Below are 27,283 nucleotides of genomic sequence, written 5' to 3' on the forward strand. Positions count from 1 at the left end.
AAATCTGCAATATGACCAGCTCTATCTGACCTCTGGTGACCTCTAGAGGTCATTGAACTTCGGGGCTATAAGCGACCTGACCTGTGCTGCGCAATGGATTATGCGATATCTGAGGGCAAAAAAGATGCATCGATGCACGCTTGGAAATCACGCCAAACGAAGTACCCAACTAGTGAGAGCGCTTGACTTTCGGACAGTCTATTCTGACGTAACTTCTGGAAATGCACACTGCCCAGCGTGCGTACTGATGTTTCAGACACAGCCATGAACGGCAAGTCCAAATGTATTTCACATTTTTTTTCCGCAGTACAATGTCACAACATTACCTTATCCATGAGGCTACATTGTTAAATAGTGAAAACCCCGTTATAATCACCCACTTTGAGTATTGGAGCTTACCGATATTTGGTAGATAATTACGCCGATGGCAGCAAACCCCCCCCCCCCACTTAAACTAAAGTTATCACACAATTCTACGTAACGTTCCGTGTTGCCTACATGTATTTAGAACTAGGCCTACTGCCGACATGAGCAATATGCTGTTTCACCTTGTAGTGGCGCTCGACCTTACCGATTGTGCATCTTCAGTTTTAACTTGACGTGAAGTCATAATCCCATAGCATACTTCGTTCGAATCTGTCCATTTCTTCCCAACTTCACCGAAATCATCCATACATTTGCACAGACGTCTGCACTATAGTGGAGCAGCATAGTTTATTCTCTCGTTTTATTTCATTTGTAATGGAGATTGAATTCGTAGAGTTATGCCAGTCTCTCTACTGTGTTCGAAGCTGCAGATGTCAGTCTACATATTTCTTAGCATATATAAATTGATATTATGCGAGGCAGCTGCCAGCGAAACCTTTTTGTCAACCGTGAGTTTTTGAATTATAAATCTACACACCTCAGGCACGTCTTGACTCTTTATAAACAAACGTCAAAGCAAAAGTGAAATTTAGCGAAGTAATTTCTTTGTTAAGGTTCAGTAGGTGTTGGATTCAATTGGCCGGCTTCACGTTAGATCCTCACGAGACCTCACGTGTGAATCACGCTTATTTTATTGATTTTTCCCTAGTGAAGCTGCAATGACCCAAACAACCACCAGGTGGCACTTGTGAGCAGGGTTAGGAATGTCGGTGTTGCGGATCTCGATGGGATCATGTTAACTGAGGATAGATAGATAGATAGATACTTTATTGAAAATTCAAGGATAAACCATAGATAAACAAATAGCACGTCATCACGAGCAGGCAGTTTTATCTAATTTAGCCTGCAGTAAAGCGCAATCATTGAGTCACGAGAAAAACATCCACTTAGTGATTTTTGGTTGGGCGCTTGTGATTTTTGGTTAGGCGCTCCTGACACTGACGACATCACCAACCGCAACTCCCTAGGTAGCCTACGCCACAGGTGTGCCTGCCCAGTCCTTGTGTGCAATTGAGAGTTTGAGAGTTTGAACTACTTTTTCTAGAAACACCAAATCCAGGGAACTTTCCAGGTTGCGATGCAAGTTAGCGATGCAAGTTAGCATACGAGGCTTTCTAGAAACGCAGCCCAGAACAGTGAATTCGACAGTGCTGTGCAGAGAATTAGACAAATAGGCTACATAAATTGGCTTTAGTATTCCTCATTGGCGTTTTCTCTCACTGTTTGATGATGACAAATAATGTTACGTTTCTCTTACATTGCACTACACCGTGCAAGAGCGCTTCAAGTGAGACGCGAACCTCGAATCCTCATGTCAAAGAGTGCAACGCTACCCATTGAGCTACTCAACTGCAGACACGAAAAGGTGCAGTTTCTTTGCCAGATGCTTTGAATGAATCTGTATGAAAGCACATAGCGTACATTCGTAAAGAGCAGAAACAATTTAATTTAATTTAGGCCTACAATGAGACGTTACATTTAGTTTACATGCAGTGGTGGTTTTGATTGTCGGTGGCGTTATTGTATCCTTTAGTTGCAATGCAATTATTCCCTCGCATGACAGCTGTAACCGCACATAGGCTTACATAACTACATCGCGATGTGAAATGCCACTAAAAGCGGTTTGTAAATATGTCTTAGTGAGTTAGGAGTCTTCTCAAATTATTTTAAGCTGTCCTAGGCTATGCCTCGTGAATTACTTTTAGTGAAAAAATCAGGAGTCCTAAAACACTAAAGTGCTACCGTGGACTGTACTGCCACCTCGCGGCGGTAAGTTGTAATACATTTCACGCAGGGCGTGGATCACGCAAAGCGTGAGAGAAACGGCCATCACATTTCAACACCTACTGTATGTGATGACACACCATTTTACTGTAGGCTGTTAATGTAGACTTACATTACTAAGTGGACTGAGCTACAAAAAACTCAACACTCAACACTTTCAGTGTACATATTTAGTTGGCAATGAGACAAATATGACTTCATTCTGCAATATTATGCAATAAAGGCCCACCATGTATCAGTATGAAAAGTCAGTCCAAATTGTTAAAAAAAAATATAATGCATAATGTACAAGTGTGTATACCACTCTAACAAATATGGTACATGTAATTGTCATAAACCTACTATTTCTACAGTAATAGATAAGAGATGTAGGACAAACCAGAAAAGTAAAATGACACAGAGCAGGCACTCACCTGCCAAATCAGCCTCTCTTTTCTCATTTTATTGTAAAACGCCACGACATCTTGGTTGGCCTTCACAACATGTGAATTGAAGTCAAGCACCCGCAACCCCTCTAGGCTTCGTGCACGAGAAAGGGCAACATATGCTTGACCACTTTCAAACACTCGTGCCAGGGAAATTTCAACACAGTCCAAAGTCATGCCCTGTCACACACACACACACACACACACACACACACACACACACACAATTACAACACATACCACATAGCATGAGATAAATTAATTAAATCAAGTCAAGTCAATTAATTTTTAGATAAGGGTATTGGGTATATTTGATAACATTTTAGCACAAGACTGCAAGCCAAGGTCTATGGAAAATCCATTCCAGGAATGTCTAAATGCTGTGAGCGTACAGTTTCACCATTAGCCTAATCTATGTCTTTTACATTTCCTTACAAAAAAACATACTTTAGCGTCACAGGCTTATGCATTAATAATCCAGTGATCTGGATATGGGTCTCAACTAGGCTATTCGAAATTAGACAGTCTGAGAAGTCAGCACTTTGTGTTTTGGGAGACTTGGTACTCACTTGACTTTTGTGAATGGAGATGGCCCAGGCTAATTTAAGTGGAAGTTGCAGTCTAGTTATAAAGTGGCCTCCACTGGCCTTGAGCACCCATCGCTCCCGTCTAATCACTTCTGTGACTCCACAAAGGAAATGGACACGTGGAAGACCTAAAAAAGAAGAGAAATAACAAAGCACAAAAGTCCATTTCCCAAATTAGAGAAGGAAGAAGTACAAAAACTGTTTTGTAATGTGTGTATTTTTCTAGCACAAGTTAAGAAAAATAGAACATAAAAATATATCGCCTTGGCTACTGCTGTGCATTGAACCGAATGCATCAATAGAGATGGCATCTTGGCACAGGGATCCATTCCTCTTTAACGTATAACTGTCAATTAGGCAAAGATCTAACAAAAATAAAAATCACTGTAAATCGTCAAAATCTCAAGCGATTTTCTAGTTTTTTTCGGTCGTTCCAAATGACAAACATGTACTTGAGTACAGAGAACCTCTCTGTCTCTCTCATACACACACACACACACTAACACTGACCTGCCTGTACATTGCAAACATAGGAAAGATCTGTACGTATGCACACACACACACACACACACAGACCTGCCTGTACATTGCAAACATAACAAAGATCTGCACACGCACAGCCTGACACAAAAAAAACGTTCTAATTGATGTTACTACTCAAAACACACACACAGACACAAAGACGCACATTATTGCAACCTACATATTTTGTGAAGTGTCACCTAGTGAGTATCATTGTCACAGTGTACAGTCACACCCAACAGGAGTGAGTAAGTGTTTCCGATGTACAAAACTTGCAAACAAATACGACACACGTCAGATATGCACATTTCACAAACACACTACTGTGTGAGTGCAATGTTGGATTCCGGAATGTCAGGGGTTGCGGGTGCTCAGGCCTGCCATTGGTGCTTGCGGCTATATCTATTGTTGTTAATGTAGTCTTCTAAAACGGATAGTTCCGGTCCTTGATTGTGATTGGCTGAATCGCGTTGGATGCCGTTGTAAATATCATGATAAACTCACACCTTGACCGCATTTTGTTCTATAGTAATGCGCTACCACAAAACTAGCACAAAAGTTAGAGTGGCTGCGTCTTGTCTTGACTCCACTTCGCGTCGTGCCTAACAACGCCCCTTAGCTGTTCGATTATACAGTATAACCCACGGCCTCTCGGGGCTTATTGCTTAATTATCTTTTCACTTATTTGTGCGTTATACTTTGCTGTACATTCCACCTACTCGACATCATTGTAAATGATGGCTAAGCTCTTAATGATTCCTCAAGTTTAAACAAATACATGGTTGACCCACCTCCTGACATACAATTTCTCAGTGTTTATTGTTTACTTACAAGAACCATTACTGTGCAGAGTGAAATTAGCCAGGAGTTAGCTATTGAATCATCTAAAATTCTAGTTAACACAATGGGAACAGACCTTAACAATCTAGACACTGCCAAAATAATTGGGTTAGGCTATCTAGTCAAAATGGAGACAAGCCACATTATGGCAAAGGAATGCATCAAATCCATTTATCCATTTTAATCTAGTCAATTTAGTAGGTGCTGCACAGGCGCGTTAAGTTGATGTAGAGGTGCTGATAATCAAAGATAAGTCTGAAATATGCATGTTGTTAGGCTTAAACAGACAGAAAAAAGTAGACTGACCTCCCTTCACAAAAAACGTTCAGGCCCTAGATTTGACACCAACAACAACAACAACAATCATTGATTTATCCACATACCTTGATTACCAGGCTGAAAGTCCAACACAACCCCTCTAGCTCCATTGACAAGACCTCTCTGAACATCCAAATTCTTTGTCAGCATGACCTAGATGTAAGAGAGCATAAAATTAAATCCCTGACCCCAAATCATTTTCATTAACCAATTCATAACACTTCCTACAGGTAAACATACATTTGATAGTTAGCCAGCTAGCTAGCTTTAAATGTAAATCTAACAACAAGGTAATGGCAACTGATTCAACAGTTCGAACAGCTACATATGTGGGAATCCATTAAAGGAGAACTCCATTTTTTGTATACAGGTGGGTCTCAAAAAAATTGAATATTGTGGAAAAACATCGACTCTGGACTGGACTGGACTGATCTTAAAGAGAAACTATGCAGGATTGCCGATTGCACCTCCAGTTTCGGTTTCGCTTTTCGTTTTCGCTCGTTTTATGCTTGCATATTTCTCTGCAGAGCTTCCCCTACAGCTTTAGCGTGTATATTTAGACATAAAGTGCCCTCCAAAAGTATTAGAACACATGCTTAAAGTTAAATATAAAATCATCTTTTGGAAATTTATCTTAATGCCTTAAATGAAACAATGAGGAACTATTCAACCTTTAAGGACATTCATTTTCTTTGTGAATGAATAATGTATTGTAAATAAATAAATGTTTTCCTTAACACTAGAAGCGCCAAGCGCCGGTCATTTGACCGCTGACGCGTATTACTAGAAGCGCCGTGTAGGTCTGACCTAGATATACCTAGAACTGCGGGCTGCGGTCTTTTGACTGCAGTGATTACAAAAAAAAAAATCTTTTCACTCGATTAAATTCCAGGACCCTACGTTCACGACTTTTCCTAAATACGCGTGTTTTATCACCCAGAATTTTTACATGATCAAAAGCACACCGGTACAAGCTAGTTTAGAGCTATTTTGCGCTCACTTATGTGACAACACTATGTTGTCTCGCGTTCGGCCATGTTTGTCCAGGCTGCTATTCTCTTTTCTCACAGCAGATGTCGCAAGGGTTTCCTGTCAGTCGGGCATGAGAATATTATTTTACCATAAAACAGTTTATATATGTGCAATATGTATTATATATGTGATTTATTTTAATAACTATTTTTCATTTACATGGCATAGTCTATGGAGGCGATTTACAGTGGTAAAATGCGAGTTTGTTTTGAAAACGTTGCAACGTTGTTCTATTAAGGCCAGTTCAAACACAAGATCCGCGACGAGACGGGCTGCGACATTCTAAAAACCAGCAACTTTCTGCAACAATGTGTTCTAAAACTGGGGCGTTCAGACCACTGCAACGACATTAAAACGGCAACAATGTTACCATAACAACAGTGGCGTGAGAACAAGATAGACGTTTTCTGCCAGCGTCACAATAGCTCCGCGCAAAACTGTTCTAAAACTCTGCAACTAAGATTTGACATGTTGAATGTTTAGCGACGGCTTGAAACTAGGGCTGTTCGATTTTGCCCAAAAATAAAATCTCGATTTTCTTCTCTCAAAATCCGATTTTCGATTACGATTACGATTATTGTGAAATGACAAAAGGCAAGAATTTATTTCAAATATGCTGTTTTTTACTGAACATTTTGCAAATAACTTCTCCCCATAATTCATTTTAAATGATTGATATTAAGAAACTTTTTTGAACTTTTGCCACAAAATTCAACACTTGCAAACATAAGTACCGTAATTACCCTATAGTTAAAGTGAAAAATCGATTTTTATGATTTCACATTCTTGTACGATTTAAAATAATAATCTCGATTACGATTAAAAATCGATTAATTGCACAGCCCTAGGTTTTACTGTTCGAGACTTAGCCTGTGTTCTGTTATTCACTTGTTGTACCAACAACAATAAATCATCATTCAATCGCCGATCCTGATCCAGCCGTCAACTTTACTGAACAACTTCAATCCAGACATTAGAACATTGAAACTGAAACACAACGCAAACCACTAAAGAATCCTACAGTCTGAAAAAGATAAGAAGACAGATGATTTGCACAGAAATATTTCACAGGCCTTGGTTGCAGGACCCAATGATGATATAGACATAGATATAGAAGTTTGAACAAAATCTGAGACGGTGCAGCAACAACCTTATCTGATTTGACAAGGAATGACTCACCTATTGCCAGACCGAACTTCCCGACCTCAAATGCTGTGGGCGGGTATAAGCTATCAGTGCACCATTTTATGTCTCCAAATAATGAATTCATTGAGCAACGACACAAGAATGACTCAAATCCCAATTGACTTGCAACAAAGACCCGCCTCCTGCTAAAGCTCAGGTAGCTGTGAGTGAAGGTGTACAGCCAGGCTACAAAAGGGACGTGCACCAGATATGACAGCGGCAATACTGTACATTGAAATTGAACTGTAACTTGCACTCATGCTCACCTGTGCTCCTACTTTTAACTGTAGTAGATTTCCAATTTGACTTTGGGTGTCAAGAGTCCTGAGCAGTTTGGGGTTGTTATCCACAGCCTCAAATTGATGAAGAATACCTGAGCAGGTAAAGGGCAGAATATTCAATGTCATTTCAGTTCAACTATTTCTGGTCAAATTCTTGATTTCCTTCAATGAGATAATGAACTTGGAGAAATATAAACTTCATAAGAAAAAGTCTCTCCTTAAAGGGACACTTCACCGATTAGCATTAAAGGAATATTCCGTCATTTTTGGAAATAAGATCATTTTCCACCACCCCTCGAGCAAAACAATTGATATTTACTTTTTCCCCGTTCATCCAGCCATTCTGTGAGTCTGGCGGTACAACTTTTAGCTTCAGCCTAGAATAGATCATTGAAACGTACTTGACCAGTAGCATCTCGCCTGCTAGCATCATGTTTAAAAGTGACTAAGATTTCTGGTAATTTTCCCATTTAAAACGTGTCTCTTCTTAAGTTAGAAAGTGCAATAAGACCAGCTGAAAATGAAAAGTTGTACCGCCAGACTCACAGAATGGCTGGATGGACGGGAAAAAGGTAAATATCAATTGTTTTGCTTCGTATTCGTATTTCCATAAATGGCGGAATATCCCTTTAAGCTTTGTATCTTTAGAAAACCAGTCATGTTTTTGAATGGTCATGCATCATTCCCTCAGTTTGCCTTGCGATGGAGAAATACGGATTTCAATGACACCCATGAATAGGACTTCCTGCTTTCAATGATGTAAAATGATGATTGAAAGCGGGAAGTCCAACATTGAAATCCATATTTCTCCCATCTCAAGGCAAACTGAGGGAATGATGCACGACCATTCAAAAACATGATTGGTTTTCTAAAGATACAAAGCTTAATGCTAATCGGTGAAGTGTCCCTCTAAGTCTGCAATGTGGACAGTAGAGATATGTCTACCCCTTTGAGACGAAATGTATCAATATTTTACATTCCTACATTTTGTGAGGTTTTCCAAATACTTTCTTTGCATATCAAGTCAATATGGACATGGACATATCAATCTGCACATGAATGTACAAAACACCCACTCCCACGGTAATTATGGCCACCCTACAGTGGGTACGGGTTGAGAATGCACCTTTTCCCGCCTTTTTTTCAAGGCTAAGGCAATGTACCCAAACAACCATCAGGTGGCAGAAAGTTTCAACCCACATTTCAACTGCATTTAATGACGAAGACCGTATATCCGTCAATAGTCGACTCCTTAATCTCATTTAATCATTAAAATGAAGGTGATGACTGGCAAAATTAATCAAACAACGTTTCAATAAACCATTGTTGAAATGAATGAAAATGGTTATAGAAAATCGCCTACAGCCTAACGCCGACACAGCTGATTCTTTGATTGATTCTAAGCTGTTTTGATGTAGGAGATGGGTAAACTGGCGCGCTACAAACATGCTACCAATCAAATGTAATACTAGTAGGACTAGCCTACTTAGACACTTTAGTCATAGGCAACGTTGCCATGTTAATTTGGGCTAGAAGTGCTTGCTTGTGGTGACGCTCCTGTCCGCTGCTTCTCCCGAATTGTGTTTGGCAAATTTGACAACAATCAGCTTAAATGTCAAATCATATTTATTTCTCTTTGTCGCCATGGTATTGGGGGAAACGCGGAGAAACGAGATGGTCAGTCCTCGTATTTTTTCTTCACGTTTCGTTATAAGAAATATATAGGCTAAGTAATATAAGTTAAAGTCTTCTTCCGTATTGAACAGACGCTCGGCATGTCAGATTGCAGTTGCAGAGTTTTTTTTTTCAAACAACGTGCCATTCCAACATGAGGTCATTAATAGGCTATTAATGTCATAACTATTAGGCTATCATTAGGCTTACTATGCATGGCTGTAAGCAGCTATGAGGACACTGAGATCTGGACCTCATCTGTTTTGAGAGCTGGAAATGCATGCGTTTGCTAAATATCGGTATATTGTTGTGCATGTTGCGTTCGCGACTCGGGGAAACCTACTAGGCGTAAGATTTATGCCCGGTCTTAGCGAAAAGAAGGCTTAAGTCTAGATGGTGCAACTGGCGTATCTATCAGGTTGGACTTAGAACGCTGAGTTAAGACCGGCGTAGCTTAAGACCAGGCGTAAACCCTGTTGGTGCAACCACCTATCGCATATAGCTGACCATCCATTGTTACAATGTTACAAAATGCGCGATCTTCTCCATGCATGTAGCCTACGGTTATAAGTAAAGTAACAAGCATAGGCATGTATTAAAGAGATTTCTGTTAAATACATTTTATTTTCAGTTGTCAAAAGTGGTGGGGACAAAATCTGTGATAACAAGTGCTGGGTACATGTACCCAGCGTCGCCGGTTAAAATGAACATGCCTCCGTTTTAAAATAGCCTATACACATTTCAGTATTCCTAGCATATAAATGTAGCCTAAATGTCCATCTCGTCCATCTCTTTCGTCTTCGCCTTGACAATAATAGCCTATTCACGGAAATGTGGTCTTGTAACCGTAATGAATTAATGAATTAATCTAAGGTTGCCTATCGAGTCTTTCAGGTTGAATTGAAGGCTATTTCCTTCTGATAGGCCTATAGGCGATTTTCTAAAACCATTTTCATTAATGGTTTATCAATGGTTTATTGAAACGTTATTTGATTAATTTCGCCAGTCATCACCTTCATTTTAATGATTGAATGAGACGGATTAAATGAGACGGATATGCGGAGCATTTCTCTCCCTCTCCATTGACCAAAACGTTGCTCTGGCATCTCTGCTGGACTGACTGAGTTATAGGCTACGTCGCGTGAGAGCTGTGAGGTAGGCTGTAAAACATTCGAAAACTCTGCAACTGCAATCTGACATGCCGAGCGTCATGTCTCTTTTCTCTGCTTGTCACCAGCGCGGTGTCTTCGGGTTTTTCCGTGTTTTCCGGCATGAGCCGAACCTTCATGTTATTAGGGCGGTCTTATGTTGCCCCCTTGCGGTTGCAGTTTTAATTACAAAGTCCCGAACCTTTGGGATTCCCGATGTGCGGCAAAGAAAGGAGCATTCTCAACCCGTACCATCTGTACATCACATATGTTTTTTCATTTTTTATTTTTGTCACAGGGTCCTATAACCCTCAAGGTCTAAGCTCCCTACAGCAAGTGACCCTTGACAGAGGCCAGCTCAGAAAGGGTGATGCCTTATAATACGTATAAATTACAAGTTAAAGCAAAGAAAGATGTAAGTGCAAATTTAAACACAAATACTGAAATTGATAAAATAATCAAACCTGGTAATTGCTGAAGTTTGTTCTCATTAGTAAGTTCCACATCATCTTTATGTGTGCAAAGCCTGGTTGCTAAGATACCATCTCTCTCAATGCTGTGGTTAGCACTCCTTATGAGCTTGCTAGTGATTTCTGTGGTGACTCTGAGGGACATTGCATGGCATTATTACACAGGGGTTAAAGCTTAAATCATTGTTATGGAGTTACAATACGTTCAATACTTGAATGTAGCTTTTAATTCTCAAAACGAACAGTACGGAGTACAAACAAAATACAAATAGACTACATGACTGATACTTTACCACTGTCAATGTCAGGCTATGTTAATAGGCTATGTAATAATAATGTGCACGGTTAATATAGGCGACGGCCATTCACCTACATTATTTACTGAAATGTAAAGGAGGCCAGCGTGCCAGTAGCTATTGTGGTATCAGACACTACAAATGATTTAGGGTAGGCTATTTTATTTACTTGGGCTACGCAAATGTCTCTGCATGTGCACTATAGGCAGATACTAATCATCCAAATGGCACTGCTGCCATCTAGCGGTTCGGATCGCTAGTACAGTCTGTTTACAAGCCTGAAACTCTGCCAGATCGTTCCCAAGCCCACCCAGGAGCCCTCCCCATTGAAAAAGGCAATTGACGTCTATAGACGTCAATGGCAGTCAACATATGTGTCTAAATTGACGTTTAAAGACGTCAATGGCAGTGAATGAAAGTTTCATGTCGTTGAAAGTGTCGGGATTTCCACCAGCTGTTTGTGAGAGAATTCGTTTAACATGCTCTGTCTGTGCTGAATTAAATTGAGTTATTTGCATCGCGGCCACAAGTAGACTAGGCTACAGTTGCTGTGTGCGTATTATAACTCCTGCGCAAACAAAATGTGTGCGCGTAGGCTCTGCATTAAAGGGACACTTCACCGATTAACATAAGCTTTGTATCTTTAGAAAACCAGTCATGTTTTTGAATGGCCGTGCAACATTCCCTCAGTTTGGCTTGAGACGGGAGAAATACGGTTTTCAATGTTGGACTTCCTGCTTTCAATGATGTAAAAATCGTCATTTTACATCATTGAAAGCAAGAAGTCCTATATCTTTGTCGAGTAGATGAAACTACAAACACTTTCCTCATTTTTCCAAGAGGGGGCGCTATCGGTGGGACTTCACTTGCAGAAACAAAAATATATAGCCGCCATCTTTTTTGGAAGCTATAGGCTCTGTGGAGAAAGCTGATAAGTAACTACGATTTAATATTAAATACTAATTCATTGAATGCTGATATTGAAACTGATATGGCAAATGGGGATTCTGAAGATCTGGTATGTGAATTTGATGCACGAGATGACCTGTACGAGCTGTAATACAGCACGGAACATCAAGGCCTCCATCAAGGCCTGCAGCAAGCCTGGACGTCGATAAGGATCATTGGCTGTCGATTAGCCTTTGCCTGGGCTGGCTCAAACTAGAATGGACTAGCTCTCACAAGGTCAGTTATACCCTAATGTTATTCACAAGTTATTGCACAAATAGTATTAGCGATACTAATACTTGTTAAAGGTCGGGTATTCTAGCATATGCTGTCAATTTGCAGGACATTTGACATGGAAATATGTAAAATTAACGTTTTGATTTTTTTCGCGATTTTTTCGCTAATTCCTTTTGAAGACCAGCAACATTGATATATGGCCACAAGATTGAGTGCAACATAAAACAATGATCGTTTTAATTTCAGAATGGTTATTAATGCCAAAATGTTACATTAATGAGTCCTTCTGTGTACTTGTCTACTTCCTGGTGGGTGCTGGTAAGGCAGTGAAAGGCAGGGAATTCTGGGATTTGTTGGATTTTATCCACATGGCCCAAAAGTACATTTTCGGCTTTTTTCTCCCATCTCAGGGGAAAATGAGGGAATGATGGGTTTGATATGATGAATGATATGACTGGGTTTCTAACAATAAAAAGCTTAATGTAAATGGGTGAAATGCTCCTTAAGTTGATAACGGCTACGTGTTCATTAACTCTTCTAGCAGGGGGAGGTGGTGGATTTAAAAATAGCCTAGAGACTATTTTGGCGTAGGTTATTGTTAATGCGTTGTCGCTGGTCGTCAAAATCATGCAGAATAGCAGTGCAGCAGCACACACACGGCTCCGTGATCCAGCATTGTTGTTCTTCTGCCAAGGGTCTAGTCAGGTGAGGTCAAGCGCGGGGGCTGGACTAGAGGTTCGAGGTGGGGCTATGTCGTCATAAAAACCCCAGATGTGCCTTTACACGGCAAAACGAAAACGGGGTTTTCAAAAACCTCCACCCTAGAAGCAGTTTTCAAAAAACATCGTTTTCAGCCTCCAAAACGGTGTCGTTGTGTAAACGAAAGGCCTAACTGATGAAAAAAAAACTGTTTTTGAAAAAAACGTTGTCGTGTAAACACCACCCAAGACTGCTTTCAAAAGCCACAAAAATCACACAGGACTGTTCTCACCCTGGTCACTCACTGTTTGAACTCTTGGCCTCAGGGAGATGTTCTAGATGTATAAAAACGAGGACTAGCAGGTTTAGGAATAGCTTCTTTCCAAAGGCAATATCAATTTTAAATGAAGCTAAACTTTTTAAATAATGCTGTTAGCATTGTTACTCAGCACTTTACGCTCATCAGATTATTTCTTTTTTTACTATTATTTATCACACACTTATATTATTTATCATACATACTGCAGATGATGTGCCAAAGATAGGGGATGTTTGCAATGTTGCAATGGATGGTGGGAAGATGTATTGAAACATCTGTATGCATGTGTGTGTGCGTGTGTGTGTGTGTGTGTGTGTGTGTGTGTGAGTGTGTACATTTCAAATGAATGTGTTGCAAAAGGATTTTTATTAAGTGTATATGTGTTGACACACTATACTGGAGTGGCTCTATGAATCTCATTGTACTTAAATGCAATGACAATAAAGGCATTCATTCATTCATTCATTCATTCATTCTGTTATACAAGAAAGTAACCTGGTCAAATCAGTTCCTATCGCAGGTCACTTTGTAGTGTCTGTACCATGTCCATTACGGACACTTTCATTACGATTACCACTGGCACCTCCAGCTATGTTGGGCAGAGGGTCAAAATAAGCATGGTATGCTTAGTGGACACTGTTGTACACGCAAAGACGCACTCCCATTAACAGACGCACCATGACTCTTGCCCTTTTCACACTAAAAAGCCACCACATTGGTGGTAAGGTGGAGCTGGGAATTTGCCCTCTCTGTCTGTATGAAATGGAGGCGCAATATTCCTTCTTTCAAAAGTGGAGCCAGCAAAGTGTACCCCTACTGGGGGAATATTCCTATCGTAAAATTGACCGCCAATGTGCCGTCCAGTATGAAAGCTTGAACCGAGCCGCAAAAGAGACTGCTAATTGGCGGAGTGCTGTCCAGTGGGAAAGCACTTTCTCACTGTCAATAGACGATCGATCATAATATCCAAAGGGCACAATATCCAAAACTCTCCTCCAGAATCCGAATAGGTGACAGACCCCAGACTTCATCACACGTGAACTCTTTTTCAACATTTGGTGGATTTCTGCTTCATTTGTGAAAAACTATGACCTGCACTGCTTCCGCGTTACAAAAAATGCACATCTTCTTTGTGTTTCTCGTGTGTCTTGCGTGTAGGCCTAATACGAGTAGGACTAGTTATTTCGCAGCGAATTTGGGCTCGACTCAAAGCTCTGGCAACTAGATGTGGAGAGCCTAGAAATCTAGACGCACCCTAGCGGCAAAACATATTTTTTGCCTAGCGGGATGGTCTAGTATCACACCGTTAAGGCCAATCCTGTGTCCAATCAGAACGCTATCTGTGTACCGAGTCCTTGAGCCCGCCTTAGCACGGTGACGACAGAGCTGCACGACAGCGAGATAGCAGAACAACCATAGAGAACAACGAAGATGGATGAGGCTAACGAAGCGCGCTCGTTTGAATCGGCTTTGTCATCGACTTTGGAAGAGTTAGACTTGGGCTTTTCTTTGAATGTTGAGCAGAAAGAAGCACTCAAGTCATTTGTTAAGAAGGATGTATTTGCTGTTTTGCCGACTGGCTACGATTGGTCACAAGTGCTGGCCTATTACGTGCAGAGGCAGTTTGAAAGACACCGGTTCATCCCACCCACAGGCTTCAGCTCTGTGAATGGTCCGACTCCAGACTATACATTTAATGTATAGTTTGGCTTGCCAGGCTAGGTGGAGAGTACAAATGAGATGTCACCGTACTTGGATCTAACGTCTGTGATAATCAGTGTCGTTGTTTGTCGCAATTAAAAATTCCCTCAAAGGCCGAATGAAATCATTATTTGGACATGAAGTCGCGGGCCAGATTTGGGCCAGGCCCAGAAGTGGCCAAAGGCGTTGAGACCTCAGGTCTAGGAGAAGTAGATAATGTGTCCCAAAAATCCAAAATACCTCACTTCCTGTGGGCATGGCATAATGCATTGTATATACAAAAGTTGCTCTGTACCTACCAAATTTGATGTGTGTACCTGAGACTATGTCAACCAGTGGGTCAGTCACGAGGGGGCTCGAGAGTCCCTGGGCAATACTCAGGGCCAGCACTTTGTCCTCGAGAGCTTTCAGATGCATGTTGTGTGTGCCAAATTTCATGACAAAAAGGGCAATGTACGGCAGGAAAAAACCCGCTAAACAATAATAATCCTTACATAAACAAGAACTCCTTAGTCGGGCTATTAAAAGATGTAGTGAGTGGCAAAAAGCAAATGTAATTTTCACGGGCACTACCACCTCCAATGTGTATTAACTTCTGCTACACAAATGCCATATCAACAATTATCCTTTACTTATTAATCAGACTGTGCTTGAACATCTTGAAAAGACGAGAGTTATACCTGCCCACTCGTACAGCCTGCAACAGAGAGATAAAGGCTTGGTCCGTCTGCCTGCGCACCTCTTTTAACTCCATATTCAGCTGAATGCACTTCTTCCAGCTTCTTGACTACATTTCAAACAAATCCAAAAAACAACGTAAATAAGTACAAGACACATTTGGAGTTTATAAACATGCTGTGGATTTAGATAACAGTGGAAAACCTTGATCCCTTACCTGGAAGCAAAAGCTTGGTTTGTCTTTTCCTTTACCTACAGGTGGTAGCTGAAAGAAGTCTCCACACACAATTAACTGGATACCACCAAATGGTTCTGTGGACCGTCTGATGGACCTGAAGCAAGGAGCAAGGTCAAGGGTCAGATTAGCATCTCACCAGCTGCCAGTAATATATGGCAACTCCCTGCAAATGTACAATAACGTATGATGGCGCACTGGAGTGAACAGCAGGGTAAAGTGAAGGGGAGGCCAAAGTGTTTTGTGCTAAAGTATGACAAATTTCTATTTGAGCAATGCTGAAAAAAATATATATATAGGTAACATTGGTGCTATCCAAACTGGATTAAACTATACAGGGCTGTACGCTTAGCTTTTTCACTAGGAGCATAGGTGCTCCTAAATGAAAAAATGTAGGAGCACAGAAAAAAATTTAGGAGCACTATGAAATTTCCTTGAAAACCTTATTGCCTTAAGCAGGATACAGATCATTCACAGCAGTGGCAATCCTAGTCTCTGCTCAAACCCTGCACACACACAGAAAATGGGTTGTCTGGTTTCTATTTCATATTTTGAATTCAGAATTTGTATACATTTTGTTAACAATTCATAGCATTAAAGGTTCTGCATAATTACTTATAGCTTAAAATTCAAAGTAATTTGAATACTTCATATTGATTACACTAACACTTGTCTTTAATGATATTACAGGGGTGGTGTGTAAGTCTAATTGAGTGCCTGTCACTTTAAGCAGTACCGTAGCCTACGTGGACATAATTAGATTTCATTCGGTTTTTGGAAAATATAAACGCATAGTTCAAGGATAGCCTACATGTTTTCATTTAATAACATGAATGTTATATATTCAAAAATTCAAAATACTTACAACGGGAAAGACAAATATTTCCGGTGTAATAGAAAAGATGAGTGTCCAGCAATGTGAACTTCTATGATTTAGGTAGCCACCGTAGCATGGCATTATGAGTTGTCCGTTCACTTTTTTCTTAGTCATCTTTAGTTGGCTGGGTGCTTAACTTACTCTACCATGACTTGTCTTGGAGTCTGGTAGCCTTTATATGTTACAGGCTATCCAATGAGTGACAACCAGTGCTGAAAATAAAACGTTACAGTATTCTCCTCCTGATAACGTTAGTGGAATAGATTTAATGTGAATGTAGCCATAAAAAGACGCATATATGATACATATTTGATGGCTATATGATACAGCGCATATTTGCGATGAATATGTTCCGCCTTTTTAAAGCAGATGTAGCCTACACCGAACCTTGGTTATACATCATTTAGACAACTGAATCAGGATACCATCTTTGTTTCATAGGAGTCTACCAGGCCTATGTCAAATGCAGGCTTGGGTGAAGCTGGGAGGAATTTAACGCACGGTTTCCACACCATGTTTAGCTATATCAACCGTCAACCGTCAACAGTCAACATTATTTATCATTTATAGCATTTTTACCGTTTCACCGGTAATCGCATAGTCACAAGATTGAAGAAAAAAGAAGACTGGATTTGGAGTGATATTTCTTGCGAGGTTGATGCTGAAAGCATGAGTGTCTAGCCAGGTGCGAAGAGTTGTCAACTCTGAAATTAGATGCGCGAAAATTGTACTATACTTTCATCCACTTGGTGTGGATTCATTTTAGGAGCAAAATGCGAATGAAAGGGTTGAAATCAGTACTCGCACGTGTGCGAGCATTTTAAATTTTATATTCGCACTAATATATATTTGCGCGCAAATGCGACGACCTGCTCGCAGTGTACAGCCCTGCTATAGGGAGATGAGGCATGATTCAGCATGAGGCATTCCAACATTTTTGGAAGCTTTACTTACCAGCCCACAGTATTTTTGTTGTAACAGGCAAACGCAAGCTTTGGTGTAGTATAGTTAGCTGTAGTGGGTTTCTGGTGATCCACACAGCATGTCCCCACCCCACCACTGCACCTCTCCATAGATACATCGGCGTAACAGTCAGCAATCACAGGGCAAGAATTGTAATGCACGCACCTTAAAGGGATATTCCGCCATTTTTGGAAATACGCTCATTTTCCACCTCCCCTCAAGCAAAACAATCGATATTTACCTTGTTCCCGTTCATCCAGCCATTCTGTGAGTCTGGCGATACAACTTTTAGCTTCAGCCTAGCATAGATCATTGAATCGGATTAGACCATTAGCTTCTCGCCTGCTAGCTTCATGTTTAAAAGTGACTAAGATTTCTGGTAATTTCCCCATTTAAAACGTGTCTCCTCTCAAGTTAGAAAGTGCAATAAGACCAACTGAAAATGAAACCTGCCGTTTTTCTAGGCTGATTTGACATGGAACTACACTCTCATCTGGCGTAATAATCAAGGCAACTTGTAAACGTACCATAGGCGCAGTGATATCGTACGCAGCATCTGAAAATAGTCCCCATAGACAACAAGCAGTAGTAGTGCCAGTAGTTTGCAAGTTGCCTTGATTATTACGCCAGATGAGAGTGTAGTTCCATGTCAAATCAGCCTAGAAAAACGGCAGGTTTCATTTTCAGTTGGTCTTATTGCACTTTCTAACTTGAGAGGAAACACGTTTTAAATGGGAAAATGACCAGAAATCTTAGTCACTTTTAAACATGAAGCTAGCAGGCGAGAAGCTAATGGTCTAATCCGATTCAATGATCTATGCTAGCCTGAAGCTAAAAGTTGTATCGCCAGACTCACAGAATGTCTGGATGAACGGGAACAAGGTAAATATCGATTGTTTTGCTCGAGGGGAGGTGGAAAATGAGCGTATTTCCAAAAATGGCGGAATATCCCTTTAAGTTTAATCATTCTATTCTAGCTGTGTGCATGAGTTTGTGTTTGCTACAGTGTGCGTGTGAGTGTGTGTTTGTTAGATTATATTAGATATGAGGAAGAGTATGGCAGGTAGCAGCCACATCATTCCAGCTAAGCCCTCAGTAATGAATATTGAATATTATTACATTAAGATAAACTTGCAGTAGGCTTAGCAGAATTTAAAAACCTCGTATGCAGTCTTGGTCATTTCTTTGTTGTTTTCTCACCTTTTGCTCACCTGTTTCTCTGCAGAATTCGCCCTACAGCTTCAGAGTATATATTTTATGACAGTCCTCAATCGGTCAGTCAGCCATTTCCCCTTTCCCTGTTCCTCCGACAATGCTTTACTCGCTTTATGCTTCTTTTCGCTGGCTCTGCCATGAATAATGTCTGAGAAATTCCACCGCTACCTTGTTGTAGCCGGTGCCTGGTGTGTGTGTGTGTAGTGCAGTAAAGCAGTTTGTCACATTGCAAGACCACAAGATTGCTTTCTGAGACCGGCAGCCCGCTGGCTGGCAAAGTTGCAAGGCTGTTTTTTTTCCACTCACAGATGCTAGGGGGAAGTGAGACAGCCACCATTTCACCCCAGAAAAAGTCACATAACCAGTCCAATGCCCAAGTCATATACACTAATCCAGCGAAACACGGAAGTAACACAAAACCGCCATTACTGCGTGCCTGGCTTCTAAGAAATTAGCCCGTTGGTTCCATAGGCGGCTGTTGCAGAAGTTAGCTGTCATTAATACACGTCTTAATACCTTATGGTGTTAATAAATTACCTTCATTGGTAAGTTTTGGTACAGTCTGACATCATTGATCCAATGTTCCCTTTCACCTGACATTTTCATTCATTAGCAGTCCTCTTGTTAGACATTCTCTGACAGGATGCTTTCATTGAAAAGCACAGACAAGTGTCACTCGTCACACTCGCAGGCACGCAGTAATGGCGATATTCAAGATGGCAGCGCCCATAAAGTTCGCGCTGGATTAGTGTATAACCATTACAAGGCCCATTTACCTAGCAATTGCCTCCAACTTGTCAAAGAGGTGGGCGTCAACCATGGATATTTCATCAATGATAAGATGTCTGCAGCTGAGCCAGTTCTGTACAACACCAGGCCTCTGAGCCAACTCCAGACAGCTCTCCAGAGAACCTGATCCAGACCCAATACCTGCCATGGAACATTATGAAAAATTAGGTATACAGTCAATTTATGCATATATCCATGGGCAAATATATTCTACAACAGACAGTCTACTGAATACCTGTGATAAGGTCTTCCCCTTCAGAAATGTCTTTCTTACTAATAGTAAGCCAAGCCTACTCAAAAGTATTAAAATAAGTTTACTGTTGAAGGAAGAAGATCCATCAAACCTGCAAAGTTGTGTAAAGTTGTTCCCCCAATATGACATGCCGCTACACCTGTGCTTGCAGTGGCATAAGTGCTTTTGGGAGGAAGGGATCCTATAATCCTCTTCAACAGGAAAGACTTTCCTGTACCTGGTAGTATTTATCACAAGATGAAATAAGATGAATTAACACATTTTAATGGTACAGTTGATGTTGAAAAAATATCAAAGAAGAAAAATGCAATGTTTGTGAAATGTACAAGACTTTGGGTAACACAAGCTACATTGGGGTTGTCACATGCAGTTTTTTGAGCGACAGTCCCGTTATATGATCTTTTTATTTCCAACATGAATTACCCTGGATTTTAGTTCATTTTATACAATTAAGTCATGACTACATACACAGACACAAAAGGGATTGGATTGATTGGTAGTAAATAATCCTGTCTGATCAATCACCCAATTCAGATCGTAAAATTCTGGAAAATCACAAGGTTTATCAACACCTATCCCAATCCCTGCAATTGGTCATATTGCCAAAAGTATTCGCTCACCTGTCTTGACTAACATATGAACTTCAGTCACATCCCATCCTTAATCAACACGGTTTATTATGACGTCGGTTCACTCTTTGGAGATAACAGCTTCAACTCTTCTGGGAAGACTTTCCACATGGTTTAGGAGTGTGTTTGTGGGATTTTTTTGACCATTCTTTCAGAAGCGCATTTGTGAGGTCACACACTGATGTTGGACGAGGCGACTGGCACTCAGGATCCTCTCTAATTCATCCCAAAGGTGTTCTATCGGGTTGACGTCAGGACTCTGTGCAGGCCGTTTAAGTTCATCCACACTAAACTAGTGTAGCCTGAGTGTCAGTCGCCTCGTCCAACATCAGTGTGTGACCTCACAAATGCGCTTCTGAAAGAATGGCCAAAAAATCCCATAAACACACTCCTAAACATTGTGAAAAGCCTTCCCAGAAGAGTTGAAGCTGTTATAGCTGCAAAGGGTGGACCGCCATCATCATAAACCCTATGGATTAAGGATGGGATGTGACGCAAGTTCATATGTGAGTAAAGGCAGGTGAGCGAATACTTTTGGCAATATAGTGTATAAAGGTCAGCTTTTCAAATTAAATGAAAAAAGTACCAGCACTCCCGGTGAAGAATACATTCTTTCCACTGAGGACTGCATTCAAGACAGCCGACTGCTCTTTGCTGAGTTTTCGTCCAGAGGATAAAGCAATAATTGGCTTTTTCCTTGGATGTAGAGATATATTCTGAAATGAGAAATTGAGCATACTGGAAGTTTCAAAATACATGACACATGGAGAGTAACATGTTCTATCTTCTGTAGCATGAAGATAGATGAAGACACTATATTGGCAAAAGTATTCACTCACCTGCCTTGACTCACATATGAACTTCAGTCACATCCCATCCTTAATCCATAGGGTTTATTAAGATGTCGATCCACTCTTTGCAGCTATAACATCTCTAACTCTTCTGGAAAGACTTTCCACAAGGTTTAGGAGTGTGTTTAAGGGTTTTTTTTACCATTCTTCCAGAAGCGTGTGAGGTCACACACTGATGTTGGACGAGGCGACTGGCTCTCAGTATCCATCCTAATTCATCCCAAAAGTGGTCAGGACTCTTTGCATGCCAGTCAAGTTCATCCACACCAAACTCTGTCATCCATGTTTTTATGGATCTTGCTTTGTGCACTGGTGCACGGTCATGTTTGAACAGGAAGGGACCATCCCCGAGCTGGGCTTGGTCCCTTAGTTCCAGTGAAAGGAACTCTGAATGCTTCAGCTTTAACCAAGAGAATTTGGACAATTCCATGCTCCCAGCTTTGTGGGAAGTTTGGGGATGGCCACTTCCTGTTCCAATATGAGTGTGCACCAGTGCACAAAGCAAGGTCCATAAAGACATGGATGACAGAGTTTAGTGTGGATGAACTTGACTGGCCTGCACAGAGTCCTGATCTCAACCCAACAGAACACCTTTGGGATGAAATAGAGCGGATCCTGAGAGCCAATTGCCTTGTTCAACATCAGTGTGTGACCTCACAAATGCGCTCCTGGAAGATTGGTCAAAAAATCCCATAAACACACTCCTAAACCTTGTGGAAAGCCTTCCCAGAAGAGTTGAGGCTGTTATGGCTGCAAAGGGTGAACTGTCGTCATAATAAACCCTATGATGGATGTGACTCAGGTTCATATGTGAGTCAAGGCAGGTGAGCGAATACTTTTGGCAATTTAGTGTATTTTCAAGAAAAAGATATTTAAACTTTTTTCAGCAAACTGACGATCAATCACAACGTTGTTTTAATGGATCCTTAAAGCAACACTATGTAACAATTTACCACTTTTAATAATCTGACTATCAGGCATCTAGTTTTATCATCATCTTGGATATTATGGTAGCCTAGTTGCATGCAAAGCTATGGACACCTAAGGGCATTTTTTTATCATTTGTTGTGAATCCTAAGATCTTATGAATCAAGAGTGTATCAGTTTCAGTTTCCAATTTGCACTGAAGTGACCTTCGATGACAGTATTTTATTGTGTCTTGCATTGTGCCCCCTCTAGCTCACTGTACGTAGGCCTAAAACTTGAATGGCTCTATAACAGAGGAAAATGTTGCATTTCCAACGCTGCAGTTTTGATACTTGAAGTAGTGCTGTTATTTTCTGTAAGGGGAATCGCCGTATATCTTTTACATATTTCACTGGACAAATCGCAAACATACCATACTATCATCGTGGTCTGCTCTTGGTCTTTTAACTTGTAGACGTCCATTCGTCGCACTGCTGTTTCTCTCAGGGTGCCCGGTGAGCTGCTGGTCACTGGAACTGTGAACTTTACGAGCTCTCTCTACATCCTTTTGCTGGAGAGGACTGATTGCGGCAAAACTCCGTGGAAGTCCAGCGAGAAATTTGTCCCGTTCACTTAAAGGCTTGTTTGACTTCCATGCTAGATGTTTGATCCTCAAAGTCCTGAGAAAAATGTGTAGTTGATCTGGAGGGCAGTCTGATATTAAAATCTGGATGTTGTCAGGTAGAATTTTCACGGTACACTTGCCATCCTTTGAAAAACGTGTGAACAGTTGCATGTCATGAAGTGTGAAGTTCCGATGAGCTCTGCCATCATGCAGTCGTAGAACAATTTCTTGAAATTCGTTTCGTTCCAAACTTATTGAGGCACGTCGAAGAGATTGACTTGTTGCAGCCAGACCGGATGAGTTAAGGCGCTGTATAGTGACACAACATTGAAACTGAATAGTGTCCCCGTCTAACATTGTTCATGTATTAAAGATATAACGTAGCCTCAGCAAATAAAATAAAATCGTGCAAGCTGCAGCTCAAGAACGTCCGTTAAATTCAGGTTAAAAACCTATTTCAACATGCCGGCAGATTAAGCTATCTCCACGAAACTATCCAAGTAGATTTTGTGCATAGTAGCCTAACACTGTGCCACTGTCAAATTAGCAACTGTCTGCAAACAACAATCACACAATACCTTTCGCTCTTTCGCGACAAAGACATTTAAAATATCAGCGTCAGATTTTGAAAGTCACGTACGAGGTTCAACCAATGGGCGTGCTGCATTTTTAGCGTATTGACGTCAGTCATAGGTTCTTCATCTTCTTCTTCTTCTTCCTCTGTGAGGTTTATTGGCAGTTTACAAACTAGTATTACCGCCATCTACTGGATTGGGGTGCAATCATTTTTATATCAGACACAAAATAAAGAAAAAAGAAAAAACAACACAAAACAACAAACTAAATCCTATTATCTAATTGTGTCTCTCTGATAAACCGTGTTATAGCATGGGTGATGTTTTCTGACCTGGGTTCACCTAATAAAGTGGTCAGGGAAAAGGGTTTCTTAGCTAAATTCACTTCCCTCTTCAGTTTTTCTCTTTGTCTTTGATATTTTAGACATTTCAAAAGGACATGGTCTACATCCTCTCTGACTCCACAGATCTCACAATTCCCAGATGGATGTTTATTAATAATTTTCAAGTTGCTGTTTAAAGCAGTATGGCCTATCCTCATTCTAGTAAACCAAACCTCCTCCTGTCTGTTTGCATAATTTGATTTATTGCTTGCTATACATGTTTGTATACTATGTAAATGCCTTCCTCTCTCCTCCTTATCCCATTCAGCTTGCCACATAATGTTGACCTTGTCCTTAATGAGTACCTTTATCTCAGATTTGCTAAGAGGAATGTTTAACTGGATCTCCTCTTCCTTGGTTGCCTCTTTTGCCAGCTTATCCGCTTTCTCGTTCCCATCAACACCTTTGTGGGCAGGAACCCACACAAACTGAACTATTAAACCCTGTTGGTTGATTGAAAAAATTATATTGTTGACTTTATTCAATAAGTCCTGTCGGGTGTTGGTTCTTCTTCTTCTTCTTCTTCTTTATAGATCAGTGAGTAGTACTTACACTCCAGTTCAGAAGGTGGCGGTAATGCCTCTTACGTTATTTGTCAACCGCCTAAAACCGTCAACAAGGAAGAAGCTGGTGATGTTTGAATTTACCAGTAGTGTGAAACTAGCGACAGTAAAGAAAAATCCAATATGGCCGCCATTCGCGAATCTTTCAAAATAAAAGTCAGAACATATTCATTGCTTTTTCAATTCATGAGGACGAAAATTATTAATTTAAGTTAGAAAATAATTAAATAAGACATTTAAATCGAAAATACACCTTAGAATGTTATTTAGAATGTATTTTTGAATGTGCCTTATACCTTATTGCCTAGTGTTAAATTAAAACTGTGAAGCTGATAAAACTATAACGTTGTGCTTATTTAAAAGGTGGGTTTATAACATGCACTATAATATTGCAGATATCTATAGGCTACCAATTCTGCCTTTGTGGGTACCAGGCCAAACTAAGTGTGTAGTGAGTCACATAATGGCCTGCCATTGACACACACTGTTGAACTTCAAATTGTGTGGCTGTGAAAACAATAAGTTGTGCATATGTAAAAGGGGGGTGAAATGGAATCCTTAGAAGGTCTACTTTCAGAAAATATATAGATGTTTATACCGAATTCGCCTTTGTGGGTACCAGGCCATACCAAAGGTGTACCGAGTCACATACTAAGCGTTACTTTGACACACAGCTGTTGAACTTCAAATTGTGTGGCTGTGAAAACAATAAGTTGTGCATATGTAAAAGGGGGGTGAAATGGAATCCTTAGAAGGTCTACTTTCAGAAAATATATAGATGTTTATACCGAATTCGCCTTTGTGGGTACCAGGTCATACTAAGCGTGTACCGAGTCACATAATAGGCCTGCCATTGACACACAGCTGTTGAACTTCAAATTGTGTGGCTGTGAAAACAATAAGTTGTGCATATGTAAAAGGGGGGTGAAATGGAATCCTTAGAAGGTCTACTTTCAGAAAATATATAGTTTTTTATACCGAATTCGCCTTTGTGGGTACCAGGCCATACCAAAGGTGTACCGAGTCACATACTAAGCGTTACTTTGACACACAGCTGTTGAACTTCAAATTGTGTGGCTGTGAAAACAATAAGTTGTGCATATGTAAAAGGGGGGTGAAATGGAATCCTTAGAAGGTCTACTTTCAGAAAATATAAAGATGTTTATACCGAATTCGCCTTTGTGGGTACCAGGCCATACTAAGCGTGTACCGAGTCACATAATAAGCCTGCCATTGACATACACTGTTGAACTTCAAATTGTGTGGCTGTGAAAACAATAAGTTGTGCATATGTAAAAGGGGGGTGAAATGGAATCCTTAGAAGGTCTACTTTCAGAAAATATATAGATGTTTATACCGAATTCGCCTTTGTGGGTACCAGGCCATACCAAAGGTGTACCGAGTCACATACTAAGCGTTACTTTGACACACAGCTGTTGAACTTCAAATTGTGTGGCTGTGAAAACAATAAGTTGTGCATATGTAAAAGGGGGGTGAAATGGAATCCTTAGAAGGTCTACTTTCAGAAAATATATAGATGTTTATACCGAATTCGCCTTTGTGGGTACCAGGTCATACTAAGCGTGTACCGAGTCACATAATAGGCCTGCCATTGACACACAGCTGTTGAACTTCAAATTGTGTGGCTGTGAAAACAATAAGTTGTGCATATGTAAAAGGGGGGTGAAATGGAATCCTTAGAAGGTCTACTTTCAGAAAATATATAGTTTTTTATACCGAATTCGCCTTTGTGGGTACCAGGCCATACCAAAGGTGTACCGAGTCACATACTAAGCGTTACTTTGACACACAGCTGTTGAACTTCAAATTGTGTGGCTGTGAAAACAATAAGTTGTGCATATGTAAAAGGGGGGTGAAATGGAATCCTTAGAAGGTCTACTTTCAGAAAATATATAGATGTTTATACCGAATTCGCCTTTGTGGGTACCAGGCCATACTAAGCGTGTACCGAGTCACATAATAAGCCTGCCATTGACATACACTGTTGAACTTCAAATTGTGTGGCTGTGAAAACAATAAGTTGTGCATATGTAAAAGGGGGGTGAAATGGAATCCTTAGAAGGTCTACTTTCAGAAAATATATAGATGTTTATACCGAATTCGCCTTTGTGGGTACCAGGCCATACCAAAGGTGTACCGAGTCACATACTAAGCGTTACTTTGACACACAGCTGTTGAACTTCAAATTGTGTGGCTGTGAAAACAATAAGTTGTGCATATGTAAAAGGGGGGTGAAATGGAATCCTTAGAAGGTCTACTTTCAGAAAATATATAGATGTTTATACCGAATTCGCCTTTGTGGGTACCAGGCCATACTAAGCGTGTACCGAGTCACATAATAAGCCTGCCATTGACATACACTGTTGAACTTCAAATTGTGTGGCTGTGAAAACAATAAGTTGTGCATATGTAAAAGGGGGGTGAAATGGAATCCTTAGAAGGTCTACTTTCAGAAAATATATAGATGTTTATACCGAATTCGCCTTTGTGGGTACCAGGCCATACCAAAGGTGTACCGAGTCACATACTAAGCATTACTTTGACACACAGCTGTTGAACTTTAATTTGTGTGGCTGTGAAAACAATAAGTTGTGCATATATGAAAGGGGGGTGAAATGGAATCCTTAGAAGGTCTACTTTCAGAAAATATATAGATGTTTATACCGAATTCGCCTTTGTGGGTACCAGGCCATACTAAGCGTGTAACGAGTCACATAATAGGCCTGCCATTGACACACAGCTGTTGAACTTCATTTTGTGTGGCTGTGAAAAAAATAAGTTGTGCATATGTAAAAGGGGGGTGAAATGGAATCCTTAGAAGGTCTAC

At 40.5% G+C, this 27,283-nt stretch overlaps 1 protein-coding gene across 1 annotated transcript in view; it reads right to left on the reverse strand.

The window, feature by feature from the left end:
* The window catches only part of pif1 (PIF1 5'-to-3' DNA helicase homolog (S. cerevisiae)), a 32,374-nt gene extending 8,834 nt beyond the window's left edge, over positions 1 to 23,540 (reverse strand). The window contains exons 1-11 of the mRNA XM_062531288.1: positions 22,723 to 23,540; positions 21,119 to 21,248; positions 19,995 to 20,120; positions 19,638 to 19,791; positions 15,789 to 15,903; positions 15,574 to 15,680; positions 10,688 to 10,827; positions 7,387 to 7,493; positions 4,969 to 5,056; positions 3,206 to 3,351; positions 2,625 to 2,816 (exon numbers count right to left, since the gene is read on the reverse strand). Of these exons, the coding sequence (XP_062387272.1) occupies positions 2,625 to 2,816; positions 3,206 to 3,351; positions 4,969 to 5,056; positions 7,387 to 7,493; positions 10,688 to 10,827; positions 15,574 to 15,680; positions 15,789 to 15,903; positions 19,638 to 19,791; positions 19,995 to 20,120; positions 21,119 to 21,248; positions 22,723 to 23,271 (1,854 nt within the window). The 5' untranslated portion in view covers positions 23,272 to 23,540. The remainder of the gene's footprint in view (positions 1 to 2,624; positions 2,817 to 3,205; positions 3,352 to 4,968; positions 5,057 to 7,386; positions 7,494 to 10,687; positions 10,828 to 15,573; positions 15,681 to 15,788; positions 15,904 to 19,637; positions 19,792 to 19,994; positions 20,121 to 21,118; positions 21,249 to 22,722) is intronic.
* Between the last annotated feature and the right edge of the window lie 3,743 nt (positions 23,541 to 27,283).

Source organism: Sardina pilchardus, chromosome 3, assembly GCF_963854185.1.
Source record: "Sardina pilchardus chromosome 3, fSarPil1.1, whole genome shotgun sequence".
Taxonomy (NCBI): Eukaryota; Metazoa; Chordata; class Actinopteri; order Clupeiformes; family Clupeidae; genus Sardina; species Sardina pilchardus.